The following is a 16,046-nucleotide window of genomic DNA, read 5'->3' as shown; positions in this document are numbered from 1 at the left end:
CGCTGCCAGGAAAGCTTCAAGAATTATTGCATAAAGCTAGTTGGTTTCATTAGAAGAAATTTTCTGTTTAACTTTTCTGTGCCTACGGTTGTAAAAATTTACGTCACACTCGTTCGTCCAGTACTGGAATACTGCAGTCCCATATCGAATCCACAGTACAAAACATGGCAAGAGGAAGTGGAGAGCGTCCAAAGGCAGTTTGTGAAATGGCTGTGCTTCAAGGTGAACATTGAATATCACAAAAAGAACTATACATCTTTATGCAAGCATTTCAGTCTGGAAACTTTGTTCAACAGAAGAGTCGTCAGTGATGGTATTTTTTTTACAGAAACTGATTAATCATGGCTGTGAGTGTTCTTCACTGTTAGAAAGTATAAATTATAATGTAGACCGACACAGTGCAAGAAACCGAAAATTTTTCTACACGGAGAGGTCAAGTGTCAACACGCATAGGTTTTCTCCTGCAGTGCGCATGCAGGACATAGCGAATGAACTATTAAAAACTGTAGACTTCGATATGTTCACAGACTCACGTAGTGTGCTAAAAAAAAAAGGTAATCACAACAATAAGTTCATAAATTGATGTAAATATTGTGTACATAGATGCTCATACTTTTATGTATTCTTTTTTCTCTCTCTCTCTCTCTTCTTATTTATTCACAGTGTATTATGTTCAACATAATTGTGAAATGTATCCTGTGATGAACAAATAAATAATAATAATAATAATCACATTAAAAGAAAAAAGTTGAATAAAAAATGTTTAAGAGGATAAAAGAATAATACCATTAAGTTTAAAAACTGCATCGTGTCACCCAACTTTCATTGACACACATCACTTAAACCACACTTAAATAGTGACTTTTGTTTAATTTATTAATTACAAAGTGTGGTTTGTTGTAATACAACATTTAGCATTCATGTTGTCCCCTGTACTTCAGATGCCCATGATATCTAATAAATAACATTGTGGGTCATTTATTTATTTTAAATATGGAACAGTTTGTTTGCTGATATACCATATAGGCGATAATTTTACCAGTCCATTCCTTCCATAAATCATGTAGATGGGACAGATTAATCGGTGCGCTATCGATATTGGCCAATACAGGCATATTGGTTTATTTAAAAAATTACCGATAATTTTACCAATCCGATATATCTATAAATTTATCATTTATGTAATATTGAGCCATTATGTATAAATTTTACATGAATACAAACATGTAATCTCCATTCCATAATTTTTTTAAGTAAACGTTTAAATATGCAGCTCCTTTCGCATTGCAAAAGCTTAGTTCTTCTGGTAGGACACATTTATTAAGGAGGTCTATGAACCATAGTTTTTCTTGTATGTACGCATTGCTTGCATTATAGAATTATTTTCTTGTAGTTTACGGTTATTACAAGCATAAGAAAACAGTTTTTCTTTGTGACGTTTCAGGAGAACACACGCTCCTTTCATCAGACATTTATTTTCATTTTGACTAAAGATACAGTTATAACAATGGTTAGTAATTTTTTAAACAAAAAGAATGTGTGTTCTCCTGAAACGTCACAAAGAAAAACTGTTTTCTTATGCTTGTAATAACCGTAAACTACAAGAAAATAGGTCTATGAACCATTTGGAATTTAGTAAGGGGTCAGTAGAATATCCAGTATCGGTGTCGCAGGGTTGTTACAGGTCCAGGAATTGTAAATAAATGCAATTCCTGTCCAGGAGAGAAAATCAGCTTTCGTAAATGGGTCCTGAATCTAAAGAACCTACTATTTATTTTTAAAGTATTTCACTTCAGTTCAGGAAGCTTTTTTCCCCGATCAACTTAAACATGGTCCAACTTCGGTAATGAAATGAAACAATACACAACTTGGACCGAATTTAAATTGTGCTAGGAAAAAGGTTCCCATCCTGTTGTGGAAGGCAATAGAACCCATTAGAATTTATGGGTTCCTGGACCTTCAACAACCCTGCTTTACCGGTATTGGCCCAAATTTCATGTCGGTCCATCCCTAATCAATAACCTGTAATTAAGTGTGAAATTGCAGGTTATTTTTGTTACAGGTTGTCAATTCTTTATGCTGTAAATTACGGCTGAACCAGTGCTAATGTACCGTTATCAGTTGATACTAGTTGTATTGGTTTTAGAGCTATTGGTTCTATTTTAATCATCAATTCTGGCAGATATTTTTGCAGAGTCTGCGAACCTTATGTGCTTCTCAAAAAATGTCACACATTACTTTCGTGCGATCTAAATATACTGGAAATTATGCAAAATGCACTTTCATTATTTTGGCAAGAGTGTTGTGGTGAAAAATAATTTTGTGATTAAGTACATGAAATTACAAATGTTTCAAAGCAAAACTTTAATATATTAATACAGTATTGTTCCAATTAAAAACTGTATTTTAAAATTTATAAGCACTCTGAAATACTTTAAATAGCTTAAATTTTTAAGAAGCGTGGGACGAGCTCAACCATCACATCATTGATTGTTTTACATACAACATGATTGTTGTTTTCATGTGAAATGCATAACTATATATATTTTTTAAAACTTTATAAAGGGTGTCTAAAAAATACAAGCTTTTTTGAAATGGTAAATAAAAGAAGATGAACTTCGAACTAAGTGTATTCATGGTTATGAATAGTATAGGGTATGCCATTACTAAATTAATTCACTCACAGTCACAAGATGGCCTCATGTCTTGAAGATGACGTCAGTAAGATGGTTACCGTTTTTGCGTAAACATTCCTGAAGCCATCTAGGAACATCGTGCGTGGCTCAATGTAACATGCACCCAGGAATCTGGTTGATTTCCTCGATAATTTGTGTCTTCAGTTCCTCAACTCATGCAGATCGATGTTCGAACACCTTTGTCGTGAGGTAATCCCACAAAAACAAATCACAGACCGAGAGATCTGGGGATCTGGGTGGCCATGGGATGTCACCAAATCGAGAAATCAGTCTATTGCCAAACATCTGTCTCAATGCTGCAAATGACTGCCAAGTTGTATGTGATGTTGCCCCATCCTGTTGAAACCAGGCGTTGTCACAAATGTGTGGAAAGGGATTTAGTTCTTGAGCAAGGAAGTTGTTCACCATAGCAACATAACGTTCGGAATTGAAGGTTACTGGGTTACCTTCACCATCTTCAAATCAATAAGGGCCTATGATGCCAGATGATGACACTGCACATCATACAGTCACTTTCTGGCTGTGTAACGGCACTTCATGCACTAACTGCAGATTTTGAGGGGCGCAATACCTGAAATTTTGCTTATTGACAAAGCCGCTGAGGTGAAAATGGGCCTCGTCTGACATCCACACCTTGTCAATGAACTGTTCGTCAATGTCCTATTTTGCCATCACTGCATGTGGTCCTTTGGTTTCAATTGCTGTACGATCTGAAGTTTGTATGGATGGAACTTAAGGTCAAACTTCATTATGCCGTGCACACTTGACCTATGCAGCTGCCGAGATGACGATTGGCGTCGAACAGAGCATCTTGGACTACTCTCGACGGCAGCCTGGACAGCCTGTAAGTTATTTTGTGTCCGAGTACTGCGAGGTCGACCTGTTGTTATTCTTATAATACGCTTTCACAGCGTATGCACACTGTGCACCATCCCACTTCTCCATGATAACTGAATGGCATGGTACCTACTTCACGTTGTGTGCGTTACATTGCACCACATGTAATGCAGTGTTGCAAACTAACAATTTCAAAGAAGCCCATATTTTTGAGACACCCTTTATATTTTTTTTTTGTTCTTAATTTTTTTTTTATCATACAGAAAGAAAGAATATAAGTTATATATTCCTTTATAAGGTAGGATAGGACAATGCTGTAAAGAAAAGGGTAAACATCTCATCACATCATTTTTTTGTGCACGTTGAGGAAGTTTTTTGTGTGTGTAGCTTATCAGTATAATCTGTATCATACTCGGGTAGAAGAGTCTAATGTATTACGTTGTAAAGGACTTATGGAAAATTACATTAAAAAGATCCACTTCTTAAATATAGTGGTTTCCTTTGTAAATGCAATTGTAGTTTTTCTCGGCAAGGTAAGATAGACATAAAAAAGAAAAGATTGGATCTACGAGGCGCATCCAGAAAGTAAGTTTCCCTATTTTTTTTTAAAAAAAAAAACACGGTTTCAGGAAACCATTTATTGGCAACAGGTACAGCAAAGGTTCAGCTATTTTTCAACATAGCAACCACCAGAATTGAGACACTTGTCGTATCGTGGTATCAACTTTTGGATCCCACTGTCGTAGAACTCTGCCGAAAATGGAACCAGCATGTGACAGACGTCTTCAGCTCTTCGTCGTTGCCAAAACGCTCACCGGAGGATGGGAATTTCTTGAGGTGCAAGAAAACGTGAAAATCGCTGGGAGCCAGATCAGGACTCTAAGGTGGATGATCAAACAACTCCCAGCCAAATTCCGTCAAAACACCCACCTGGCACACAATTTTTTGAACAGCAGGCGCTGCGTGACAATCTCATGCAACACGGATCGCGATATCTGCGGAAAAAGGCTACTCAACTCTGTAATCGTGAAGCGACGGTTCTCTACGATGCGCTGCCGCACCAGCTCAACCAGATCATCAGTGATGAGGGACGGACGCCCACTGCGCTCTTCATCATGGACACTTTGACGACCTTCCGAAAACTGCCCACACCAGCGACACACCATCTGCTTACTCATAATGTTCGGCCCATAGACCTCACAGAGCTGACGATGAATGTCAATTGGCGCAATGATTTGTGCATTCAGGAACTTTATCACTGACCGAACCTCACATGCGGCGGGAGAAGGAATACGAGCTTCCATTTCGGACCACTGCTGCCTCGCTACTGGCATGCGGCGGGAGAAGGAATACGAGCTTCCACTTCGGACCACTGCTGCCTCGCTACTGACGCTGGGCGGGATCTGTCCGCCTGGCATATGATTGATACGTCTTAGCTCTGCTGCGCATGCACAATTTACACAGCTCATTATGTTTACTTTCACGGGAAAAAAATAGGGAAACTTACTTTCTGGATGCACCTCGTATATGACTTAAGATAGTCAAAGAAAGGATGCAAGGAGCATCAGTATTGGTGAAAATCAGTAAGAGTATCATCTTTGTTATGGTTATCAAGTCAAACTAGTATTGACTCAACCCTGCTATAAATGTACAAGAGCAAATCGAAAAGTCTTTACCCCAATTTTTCTTTAGCTCAAATAATAAATATGCTTGGAAATCAAAATATAGGAATTGTTTTATGTTTGCACTATTTTTGCACATAGTCACCACAGCGGTTCATGCATCCTTGAGATGCACATGCTGATCCGCTTTCACCATTGCATCCACGTGGGCAATGTTTTCCATTGTGAGCCCCACCTGCTCATTGTTATGAAGCTCTTCTCGGCCATTTTTGAACTCACAACTCAAAGCGAGACACTTGTCCCCATACGATGGCTGCATTTCCCTATGGATCTCGATGGCGTTCGTCCTTTGCTCCATAGAAAATGAATAACACTTCGCTGCCCATACAACATGAATGTATTGAGTACTTCAGCCATCTTTGCAAACTGACAGCAGCACCATGCTGCGGAGCAGCCGGAAGTTAATGCTGGGCCATTCCAAGAAAAACCTATTGCATTTAGTGTATATCTCTGTTTCTCAGTCACACTAATATTTCAGCTGGAAAAAAATAGGGACAAAGACTTTTCGATTTGCCCTCATATAATAGATGTGTTGTGGTTTTGTATAATAAATGGCTATATATGTATAATGAAAAATCCATTGCAATCACCTGTTTACTTGCATTAATTGAAGAGATGAAATGATCTGTTCAGGTTCTTAAAGAAACATATGCAATTTTACATTGGATTGGTGGAATATTGATTAGTATCTACCTAGTTGGGCCATAAGTTCTGATATACACGTGCCAGGGAGTAGAAATAAAACACAGTACACGTAGGTTGACAACTGATCAAGGAGCTTTATTGTGCCTCTCAGATGTACAGTAATACAACATTCACTCGAAATGGCCACCTTTTGCCTTGACACAAGCCCAAAGTCTGTCTAGCCATGCATCTATTGTGGCACGGATCACCTCTATCGGAATTTCAGTGGCTGCTTTCGTCAAGGTCTGTTTCAGACTTTCCAAATTAGGGTGATGCTTTTGACAGACCTTGCCTTCCAACACAGACCAGAGTTTGTAGTCCAGTAGGTTCAAATCATGACTTCTTGAGGGCCAATCATCAGCTGCTACGAATATGGGGCACATTGTTCCTGAGCCACCGCTGGGTGGTCTTCGGTTTGTGTGCCGGGACCGAGTCTTGTTGAAACGTCCAATCCTCTCCTTGGAACAAGGTTTCGTTGAGAGGCTTCACCACAGGCCCTAAGATGGTATCTTGATGCACTTTTGCAGTGGTTTTAACTCCTTTCTTGCACAAGTGCAGCTGTATGATGCCTTCAAAGCTAACGCCCCACCACAACATGATGGATGCAGGATGATGGGAATGCTGCACATATTTAGTCTTCTGCTTAGCTTCTTGAGCACTCCAAGCATACACACAATCATTCTGGCGGTTATAGGATTCCTCTATGTCAAAAATTTTCTCATCCGTAAAAAGAATTCTTCTGTGGTCATTTTGACCTGTGCCTTCTGCTGTTGCTTACGCTTCAGGTCTGCTGTGAGGAAGTGCCCAGTTGTTTGTCGATAACCTTTGAGTCTAAGGTCTTCGTTAATGATGCCGCACATTGTTCTTGTCGACACATTCATCTGCTTTGCAAGGAGAGACTTCTTGCAACAGGGATTCCATTCCATTCGCTCCCTGACAGCTTTGACGAGAGCTTGTGTTCAGACTGACTGCGGACGACCACTTCTCACACGGTCAGCAATTGCTTTGGTCTCAGCAAACCTTTTGATCGTGCGATAAACAAATAATCTGTTAATGCCCAGATGTTTTAGGTCCTTGAAAATCTCAGCGGGCATCTTCTTTGCCTTGTACAAGACAACCACTGCTGCACGCTTCTGCTCGATGCCCATTTTACACACTTTCGTAGCTCTTGCTGACTACACCAAGCTTGAACAGGTAACACCTATGTTTCTACGTGTGTTTTACCAATTTGCCACTAGATCGTGCTGGGTTTGCAGTGCCAGCAGACAGGCAATTACTTTGTATCAGAACTTATGGCACGACTGGGTGTATATATTCTACTCCAGTATCAAAAAAAATATTATCAATCCATCCCTGATTTATCAGTGTAAATTTTGAGTATCAGCCAAGTTACCATGTGATTTATGATTACACATTGTTATTCCCATCAATTGACTGATTGATCCAAATGTAATGTCGTAAATATGATTATCATTCTCATGGAATGTTTCTTCCTATATTTTCAGAACCTGCAGAAACCGGGAAGGGTTACAGTTTAGCAAAGGAGAAATTCCATGAAGCAGGGTATGATGCCTATGTCACTGGGCTGTGTTTCATCTCTATGGCAAATTTCCTTGGTACGTGTTCACTGTGATTCTCGTTGTGTTAAAGTATGGGGCTATCTGGAAAGTAGCTTCCATTTTTCATCTTGAAATGATGGACAAATGTCCATAATGAGAAAAGCTGAGTGTGGTGAATGTTAATGTAGTTCTACAGAAGTGCAAATTCGCAATTTCAGATCTTTCTGGGAAGTACTCGCAGATCTCTTGCACAGTTCTTCATGGTGCGATTTTGGAAATATTAGGTTACTGGAAGATACGTGCTCGGTGCTTTCGTAACAACACAATACACAACGGATGGTGTCGGTATTAACATTGAACAATACAACGGAGAAGGAGATGCTTTACCGCTGTGCATAATCAAACCACTGCAACAATTCTTGTGGAAAGCATGTGTATTTGGTATCTAGTTACTATCATCTTTTCATGCTTTGAAAATGACTAGAAGTTGCAGTCCTGTGTTGAAACATGCCTTCAGTCACAGGCAGCAGATTTCTACAATGGTGGTATACAAAAACTTGGTACAGTCAAGGGCAAAGAAAATAGAAGGGGGCATTTCATGTGAAAGTGCTCTTGAACTTCATGATTTAACTTCATCCTATCTTGCAAGTGAACAACCTAAAATTGTCATTTGCATAAAAAGTCAAATGTTATACGTTATTAAAGTAGAAGGTATTTTACATATTGTTAATTTATTTCAACTTTTTAATTCACTTTTGTTTTCTATTTTGTCCCACTCATGACACCAAAAAACAATTAATTTCTCCTTTAACTGATACATTTATTTCCCTCTCAACACCACTAGAATATTCAAAGCTCACTTACTTTCTCTATTTGTCCTAGGTAATTTATTTTTCATAATTTGACAATTCACAGAAATTAAAATAAATTTATTTTTAAGTGAAGTGACAGTGTTCGTCTGTCCCACCCGTGACACAAAATTGTTCACTTATAGCTAGGGACGTGAAGTTCTAGTTCTATTTTCCCCTGAATTTCGATGTTATTTTTTACTGCAATTCAGTGTTGTTTCTTGCAGTTTAGGGCAAAATTCGGTGTTATTTTTAGATGCATTTTTTCTGTTCCTTCTATACTTTACATTTTCAAATTGTTTTAGTTCTGTAAAATTGAGAAAATTTTCAGTTTTAGTAACAAGTTTTGCCTTTGTGCAAAATAACCATTTTTTTTTCCATTTGGAAAACTTTCATTTCATCAGCCACTAAATATGAAATGCTTATTGAATGATAACACCTAAATCTTTGAACACAATAATACACATCTCATTTCCCTAACAGTGATCCGGAATGCGACAAAAATTGGCAAAAATCAGGAGCTCGCTATTTGACCCCTAAATCAATACAAATATGTAAGATTAGCAATTTTAAGGAATAATTCACACTTTGGGTCCACAGAATTCACATGAGATTAAATGAGATTAATTATTTTGTTTTTTATACAAAAAGTATACACACTTGAAACCACAGTAAAACTAAACAATACACTTGCAAGACCGAAATCCATTTCCAGAAATAGATTAAATAATAACATAAATAATGAAGATAAGGATTATAATGATAGTAATAAAATAATAACAATAATAATAATAGTAATAATAAATGTGAGAAGTATCATTAAATGAATTTATGCACAATAAATGTTTAAATCGAGGAAAACAGACTTCCTATCAAATCACTTTCAAGATAAATTAATATATTTTAAGGCATTAAATAATATTTATTTACTAGTTCCGATATCTTTCCTTCTTCCTTTAAATGTACTTTGGTTGTGAATGCGAGTTCCTTAGACGTATTTTCCTGGCAAAGCTCTTCAGTTTTTCACCTATTATTTCTGTCGCTACTTTCTTCAAAACTGTTAATCTGCTTTTGAGATTGCGTAGAGTGAAGAAAAAGCAACTACAAACACATTTTTTTAAAAGTCAACTGACAATTATTTTTAAGAAAATTATCTTCTTTTCGGCAACAGTTTTCATATCCTTAAAATACTTTGCTGCAGCAACACTAAACTTCTTAACACAATCTTAAGCGATATTTTCAAAATTTATAGACTAACGCGAATGAAACAAATTATTAATCTGATAATTTTTATCTTCATCAGATTTTTCAGGAATAATGTTTCGCGAATTTCCATGACTCACCATCGCCCATGAATGGGTAAAACTGACCCAAAAGATTTTGAATTATTTCTTTCATCTTTAACCATGAGTGCGCCCGAGGCAACCCTTCTCTGTACCTTTCCAGTAAAGACTTTTAAATGTCATGACCTTGAATCAGCTATGAGGCTTCGTTAGTTCTTCTCACAGGGTGGTAGAAACATTGCCTGTGTAAATTTCACCCACACGTGCGCTCCTGTGTTTCAGCTTTGTATTTAAACATGATATTTTCTCTCATTTTTATCAATTGTCAAATACAATAAAGATGCTCAAAATTAATACAATTAGTTTAACCAATAAATTCTTTAATGTAATTATAACTCGAATTTACGAAGTAATTTTGCTTCTGGGTAATATTTACACAGCCGAGTCTTTGGGGAAAATTTTAGGGAGGGTGTTGAAGGTTTTGGGAGGTGTTAAGGGTTGTTGGGAACGTTTGAATAAATTTTACTTACACTGCACTACTTCTATATGTATTAAGCATCAGCTGATAGTGAAATCGGAGACAACCTATTCCCCTAGCTCGCGCACACATGACCACGTTTGATTCAGGGTTGCTAGCTGACCAATTAACAACAGAGCACACATTCACAAATAAACTAAGTTTGTCAAAAATAGCAAAAAGTAGCAAAACTTTTCTCCCGTGTCGTTTTCATAATATTTTAATGTAAGCTTTGCTTTAGAAATCGTCGCGGGAAATAGCAGCGATAGCTATGTTAACTCAAGAGAACTTTTCTATTTTCAAGTCAAAAATAAAAACATTATATTTTACTTTAATTCAAATATATAATTACGAGCGGGGGCTGCATCCCCCGAATTTCAATGGAAAGAACATAAAAATGTGGAGTTTGCCCCCTCTTCTCCAGCTACTTTGAGGAGAAAACCGGAACTTTTGCTTTTTTTTCTTTTTTTTTTTTCAAAGAATGGACCGTCCGCAACAGAATGAAACTTGATTCATGTTCGTGGGTGCAATACAATTTGAATAATAGGGCAAAACGTAAAACTCTAGCGAATTTTAGCCAATTTGCATATTATTCATAAAATTGTTATATAAATGACACTATGGGACCAATCTACTTCGGATAACTTTCGTTTTGCAGCTTGAACATCAGTGCATGCAACCAAGTAAAATTTGGATGCCCCAACCACGGGGGGCTTACGGGCGGGGGCTGCATCCCCCGAATTTCAATGGAAAAAACATAAAAATGTGGAGTTTGCCCCCTCTTCTCCAGCTACTTTGAGGAGAAAACTGGAACTTTTTTTTTTTTTTTTTCAAAGAATGGACCTTGCGCAACAGAATTAAACTTGATTCATGTTCGTGGGTGCAATACAATTTGAATAATAAGGCAAAACGTAAAACTCTAGCGAATTTTAGCCAATTTGCATATTATTCATAAAATTGTTATATAAATGACACTATGGGACCAATCTACTTCGGATAACTTTTGTTTTACAGCTTGAACATCAGTGCATGCAACCAAGTAAAATTTGGATGCCCCAACCGCGGGGTACTTACGGGCGGGGGCTGCATCCCCCGAATTTCAATGAAAAAATCGTAAAAATGTGGAGTTTGCCCCCTCTTCTCCAGCTACTTTGGGGAGAAAACCCGAACTTTTGGTTTTTTTCGTTCACACTTGCATCTTGTGTAGCTACTGTCAATCTATTTCTTCCCTGTTGACTCGGCTCTTTGTGGAAATATGTCCTTGTGGAAATATGTCCGGAAGGAAACAATTAGGAAACGATTGTGCGTTAGGGAAATCGATGAGCTGTTATATGATACGAACTGTTTTTCCTAACAGAGGAGGGAAGGAAGCCTTTGCAATCGTTTGTTTTGTCTCTATCTGGATAGACTCACGCTTCTGGCACCTCTGGCTATCGTCAAGCTTCATTGCATTTCTAACATAGAGGCGACAGAAAGCTGACACCGCCAAACCTCATCATATCCTCTCTCTCTCCTTGCCCCCCCCCCCCCCCGCCACTACTTCAGCTGGATCACCAGGTCTAAACACAAAGAAGAATGTGTTCCTTATCAGTACTAAATCACAGCGTTGGAAGCTTGGAGGAAAACAGCATCGTAAATACCAAGCATTCATTGTGTCTGTCAACTGAACAGCGAACACGTGAGCCCAAAGCCCAAACACGTGACATATTCCGAGAAAGGAGGGGGGAAGGTGTTCGTAAACACGATTGCAGAACCTGTTCCCGACCGAACTGCCAGTGTTTCAACCTCAATATACAAATATAAGTGTGGCAAACCCTCGATAATTGTATCTAAAGCTGTTAGTTTCATATGTGCAACGGCAGGGGACTAAAGGTTAAACACTGTCAGTCATGTCTGTGCGAAACTGCAATATATGAACCGTGATAATCTCTTTTGAATCGAACTATCACCAACTACACTACAAATTACAGAATAGTGCTTCAGGTAGTTCTTTTTGAACAGAACAAGTGTTATCCCAGTTTATATATTGCATATTTCACAGTGTTTTTCACGTTAAACTGTAAAATTTGGTGTTATTCTGAAAAATGACATAATTCGCGTTATTTTGCGATTCCGAAACACTGAAAACTTGCCTCCTTTACCTACCCAAATACATTTTAAACACTTTATTTTGCTTTTCTCAACTTTTCGGTGTTATCGTTAAAACAAAAACTGGGAAAGTATTGACAGAGTAGTTATGTTGAATCAACAGTGTTAAGTTACATATTTCATTGCACAGAAACTGTAAGAAAAACGTTGCTTAACTATCAGTAGAATAGTTACTTTAATATAAAAAATGTAGTCCGCATGTTCAACCTGTGGAATACCCCTAGGCAAATTGTCCACCACTATTTTTGTCCATTCATTTTTATTCTACTTCCTGTGTTGTTTTAAAATATGGAAATCTGTTGCGTGAAGCAGATGTTATCCTCTGCTCGTTGACGTTTTTATTCCAGTTAATAACCATCACATTGTGGAAAACAGACTGACTGAAAGTAGTGATGGACGATTTGCCTATTATTTATTTTGCTGTTGGGTGTACTATGCTACAATTTGGCTGGAGACTATTGGAAAATAGTGCAAAGTTGTAGTTTTAGGTTGTGAGAAACAATTTACTGTGCTAATATTTTCTTAACAGCAGAATGGAAGTTAATTTCTGGATAACCCTTACACATCAAGGCTGTTTTTTCATGTTCAGGGTAAATTGTTATTCACAACATGTTCAGAATTTCTACCCTTCTTCTTTTTTTTTTTACTTCTAAGAACAAAAAGAAATAACGAAAGCATAAGTGATGCCACTTTACAGAATTTACTCCTAGCTTTATTTATTTATTTGTTCCAAGTTTCAGATGCACTTGCAAGGCCATTTTACGCATTCATACATTATTTGATTTATTTTACCAACTTTTAAGTTTCAAATACCTTATTTACGCATGTATAATGCACGTGCATGTATAATGCGCACCCTGGTTTTTGATAGGCAAAAGTGACAAACAATTATATCTCGCATATAATGCACAGTACAATCCAGGTTCAGGAAATGGCTATCTTAGTTGTTGGTCGTAAAGCTGTTGCTATGCCGATCAACAGTGAATGACATCATTCCTATTCAATGAGTCGCCTCTTGCTATGTGGACCAAGCAGAGAACATTACATTATAAAGTGAAAAATTGTGGCACATGCCCTTTAAACTTTTATGAGTGGTTTTGCTCATTTGCTCTTTACTTTTTGTAAAAAATCTTCAAAATATATACTTTTTCTATGACTAACGAAACATTTATAGGAGGCACATTCAGGAACCTCAAAGTAGCAGTTAGCAGCACAAGATTTCTTCCATTAAGGCATTTACACACTCCAAATATGTCATATTATTTGGCCAGTAATACATTTTAATTATTTTCTCTCTCCTTATTTTTTCTTTCAGACAAAGTACCATGAAAATCAGAATGTTCCTTCATTTTGTAATGAGCTTATTTGAACCGCATTACACATAAGTGTCGCCGTCTTGAATGGAATACTGTTGCCATATTCAGAAACTGCAGAATTTAAGATTTACAACGATATATAACATGATAGGGTTCCGCAAACATTAAATAATTATTCTGTGATTAATACGCACCTCACTTTTTGGGGGCACAAATTTTGATAACTGTGCATTATAAATGAGTAAATACGGTAATTACAGTTAAAAAGTGTATTTTACTTCTATGCTTGTACATCTCCTGGTTCATATGATTTTGCTTGTCATGGTCCAATTTTATTTTCAGAGTCATGTCAAAAGCCTGCAAAGAATATTCCAGTGTCGGATTCAGCTTTAGTAAAACCATTCATCAACAAGTAAGAAATTATAAGTTTTTATATGAATAAAAATGGAAGATCTCTTGAGACAGTTTTTGCACAGTAAATGAGGATAAGTGAATATGGATTTTTCAATGTGATTGCTAATGTTAACAGCAATTTTAAGTTTGTTAAATTAATAAAATATCCAGGTGTTGGTGTAGGTGACAACTTATTACATTGTCAGCATCAGTATTGGTCAGCACCACTATTCCCTGGTGTTTGACGTTAGTTTCAAATTGCACTTTCTGTGGGTATTACATGAAGATATGCATACTATTTTGGAATTCCTTTCTCCTTGTACGGGGTGTACACAAATGAATATCGGAGTTTTAAACTTGTATATTTTCTATGCTATACACATTACAAGTATGAATGATATATGAAATGGAAGAGTAACTCACCAAGTTTTCATAACCTACATTACAGGTGTTCAGTGTGGGCACCATTCATGATATCGCACACATCCAGCCGGTAGTCCATTTCTTGCCACACTGAACTTAGCAAGTCTGGTGTAATCGATTCTACTGCTAGAATAATCCTGCGTCTCAACTCAGGTAGGCTGGCAGGTAGCGGTGGTATATAAACACGATCTTTTACATAGCCTCACAGGGGGGTGAGGTCAGGGGACCTTGGAGGCCACTGGAGAAGATGCAAGTCGTCTGCACCATGATGACCAATCCAACGCTGGGGAAAACTTCATTTAACCATTCCCTCACTATGTTATGAAAGTGAGGAGTAGGGCCGTCTTGTTGCCTAATGATGTGTTGTTTATCCTCCAGTTGCGGAAATAGCCAATTTTGTAGCATGTCTAGATATGAAATTCCAGTAACGGTTTCTTCCATAAAAAAGAACTGCCCATTAAGTTGTTGTTTAGATACTGCACAAAGGACATTAACTTTGGGTGAATCCCGTACGTGCTGGAGAGTTTCCCGTGGTTTTTCCATCCCCAGATACGAACATGATGTGTATTCACTTTTCCACTTAGATGAAATGTGGATTCATTGCTGAAAATCACACGACTAAGAAAATCGTCATTTTCTTGATTAAGAATTTGTGTGCAGAAGTTCCTAAGAGCCAAATGATCTGCAGGCTTTAGGGCCTGTAACAGCTGCAGACAGAACGGTCTCATTTGGAGTCTTTTCCTTAACACTTTCCATTTGTCATTGTTGGCATTGCTAGTTCTTGACTTGACTGCTGCACAGATTTTTTGGACTGTGAGTGAAAGCCGATCTGACGCTTTCCACCATCTTGTCTGATTCGCTGTCGTCCGGAACTTTTACCTTTTAAACTGGTTATACCACCTACGAATGTTGTTGTCAGACTTCTAAATCTTTGACGATACGCCCATTGAATTGTAACAACTGAATTAGACCTCACGACTTCCAACACACAAAAAAACTTATGCTTGGGAGTCGCCATCTTTATGAATGGCTCCGCCAAGCGGCAGAGTTAGGAAACAAATTTTTGCACATGTGTAGGATCGAAACTGGGTCAGTTACTCTTTCATTTCATATATGGTTCATAATTGTAATGTGTATATCATAGGAAATATACAAGTTTAAATCTCCGATATTCATTTGTGTATACCCGGTATTATGGAATGCCAGTGGGGAAAATTGTTGTTGTGAATGTTCCGATGCTTCATTATATAAAACTTAATGAATAATTTTCAATCAAAATGTCTGCGTTTAGCATTTATTATGCTACAAAGTAACACACTACGTGATATGATTTGAATGGTTCTAATGTACTGCATTTTCCCCTGATTAGTAGAGCCACATATTTATGATGAATAAAGCCATCCTCCGTGGCAGAATGGTTAGCACATTGCGCTACAATGCCAGGGGTCCTGGGTTCAAATCCTTACCTGGACATGGATGCGCGTGACTGTCCAATCATGTCATCACTCATCCACATCTTGTAAATTAGCCAAAAAGTGAAGTAAAATAAAGCAAATCAATCAATCAATCAATCATGATGAATAAAAGATCAAGATTTCGGTTCAAAAACTGGGCACATTTCAAGATCAAATGCATCTTATAAAATAGCATTTTGGTGTTA

At 37.5% G+C, this 16,046-nt stretch overlaps 1 protein-coding gene across 2 annotated transcripts in view; it reads left to right on the top strand.

Moving 5' to 3' along the window:
• LOC146005019 (poly(A)-specific ribonuclease PARN-like) overlaps positions 1 to 16,046 on the top strand; it is a 213,550-nt gene that overhangs the window by 100,209 nt on the left and 97,295 nt on the right. For both annotated transcript variants that reach the window (XM_083144149.1, XM_083144148.1), the window contains exons 8-9: positions 7,405 to 7,515; positions 13,913 to 13,982. In XM_083144149.1, the coding sequence (XP_083000275.1) occupies positions 7,405 to 7,515; positions 13,913 to 13,982 (181 nt within the window). The remainder of the gene's footprint in view (positions 1 to 7,404; positions 7,516 to 13,912; positions 13,983 to 16,046) is intronic.

Source organism: Lepisma saccharinum, chromosome 22 (genome assembly GCF_977018435.1).
Source record: "Lepisma saccharinum chromosome 22, izLepSacc3.1, whole genome shotgun sequence".
NCBI classification, from domain to species: Eukaryota; Metazoa; Arthropoda; class Insecta; order Zygentoma; family Lepismatidae; genus Lepisma; species Lepisma saccharinum.
The sequence above is the reverse complement of the archived record's forward strand: the minus strand, read 5'-3'. Positions and strand labels throughout refer to the sequence as shown.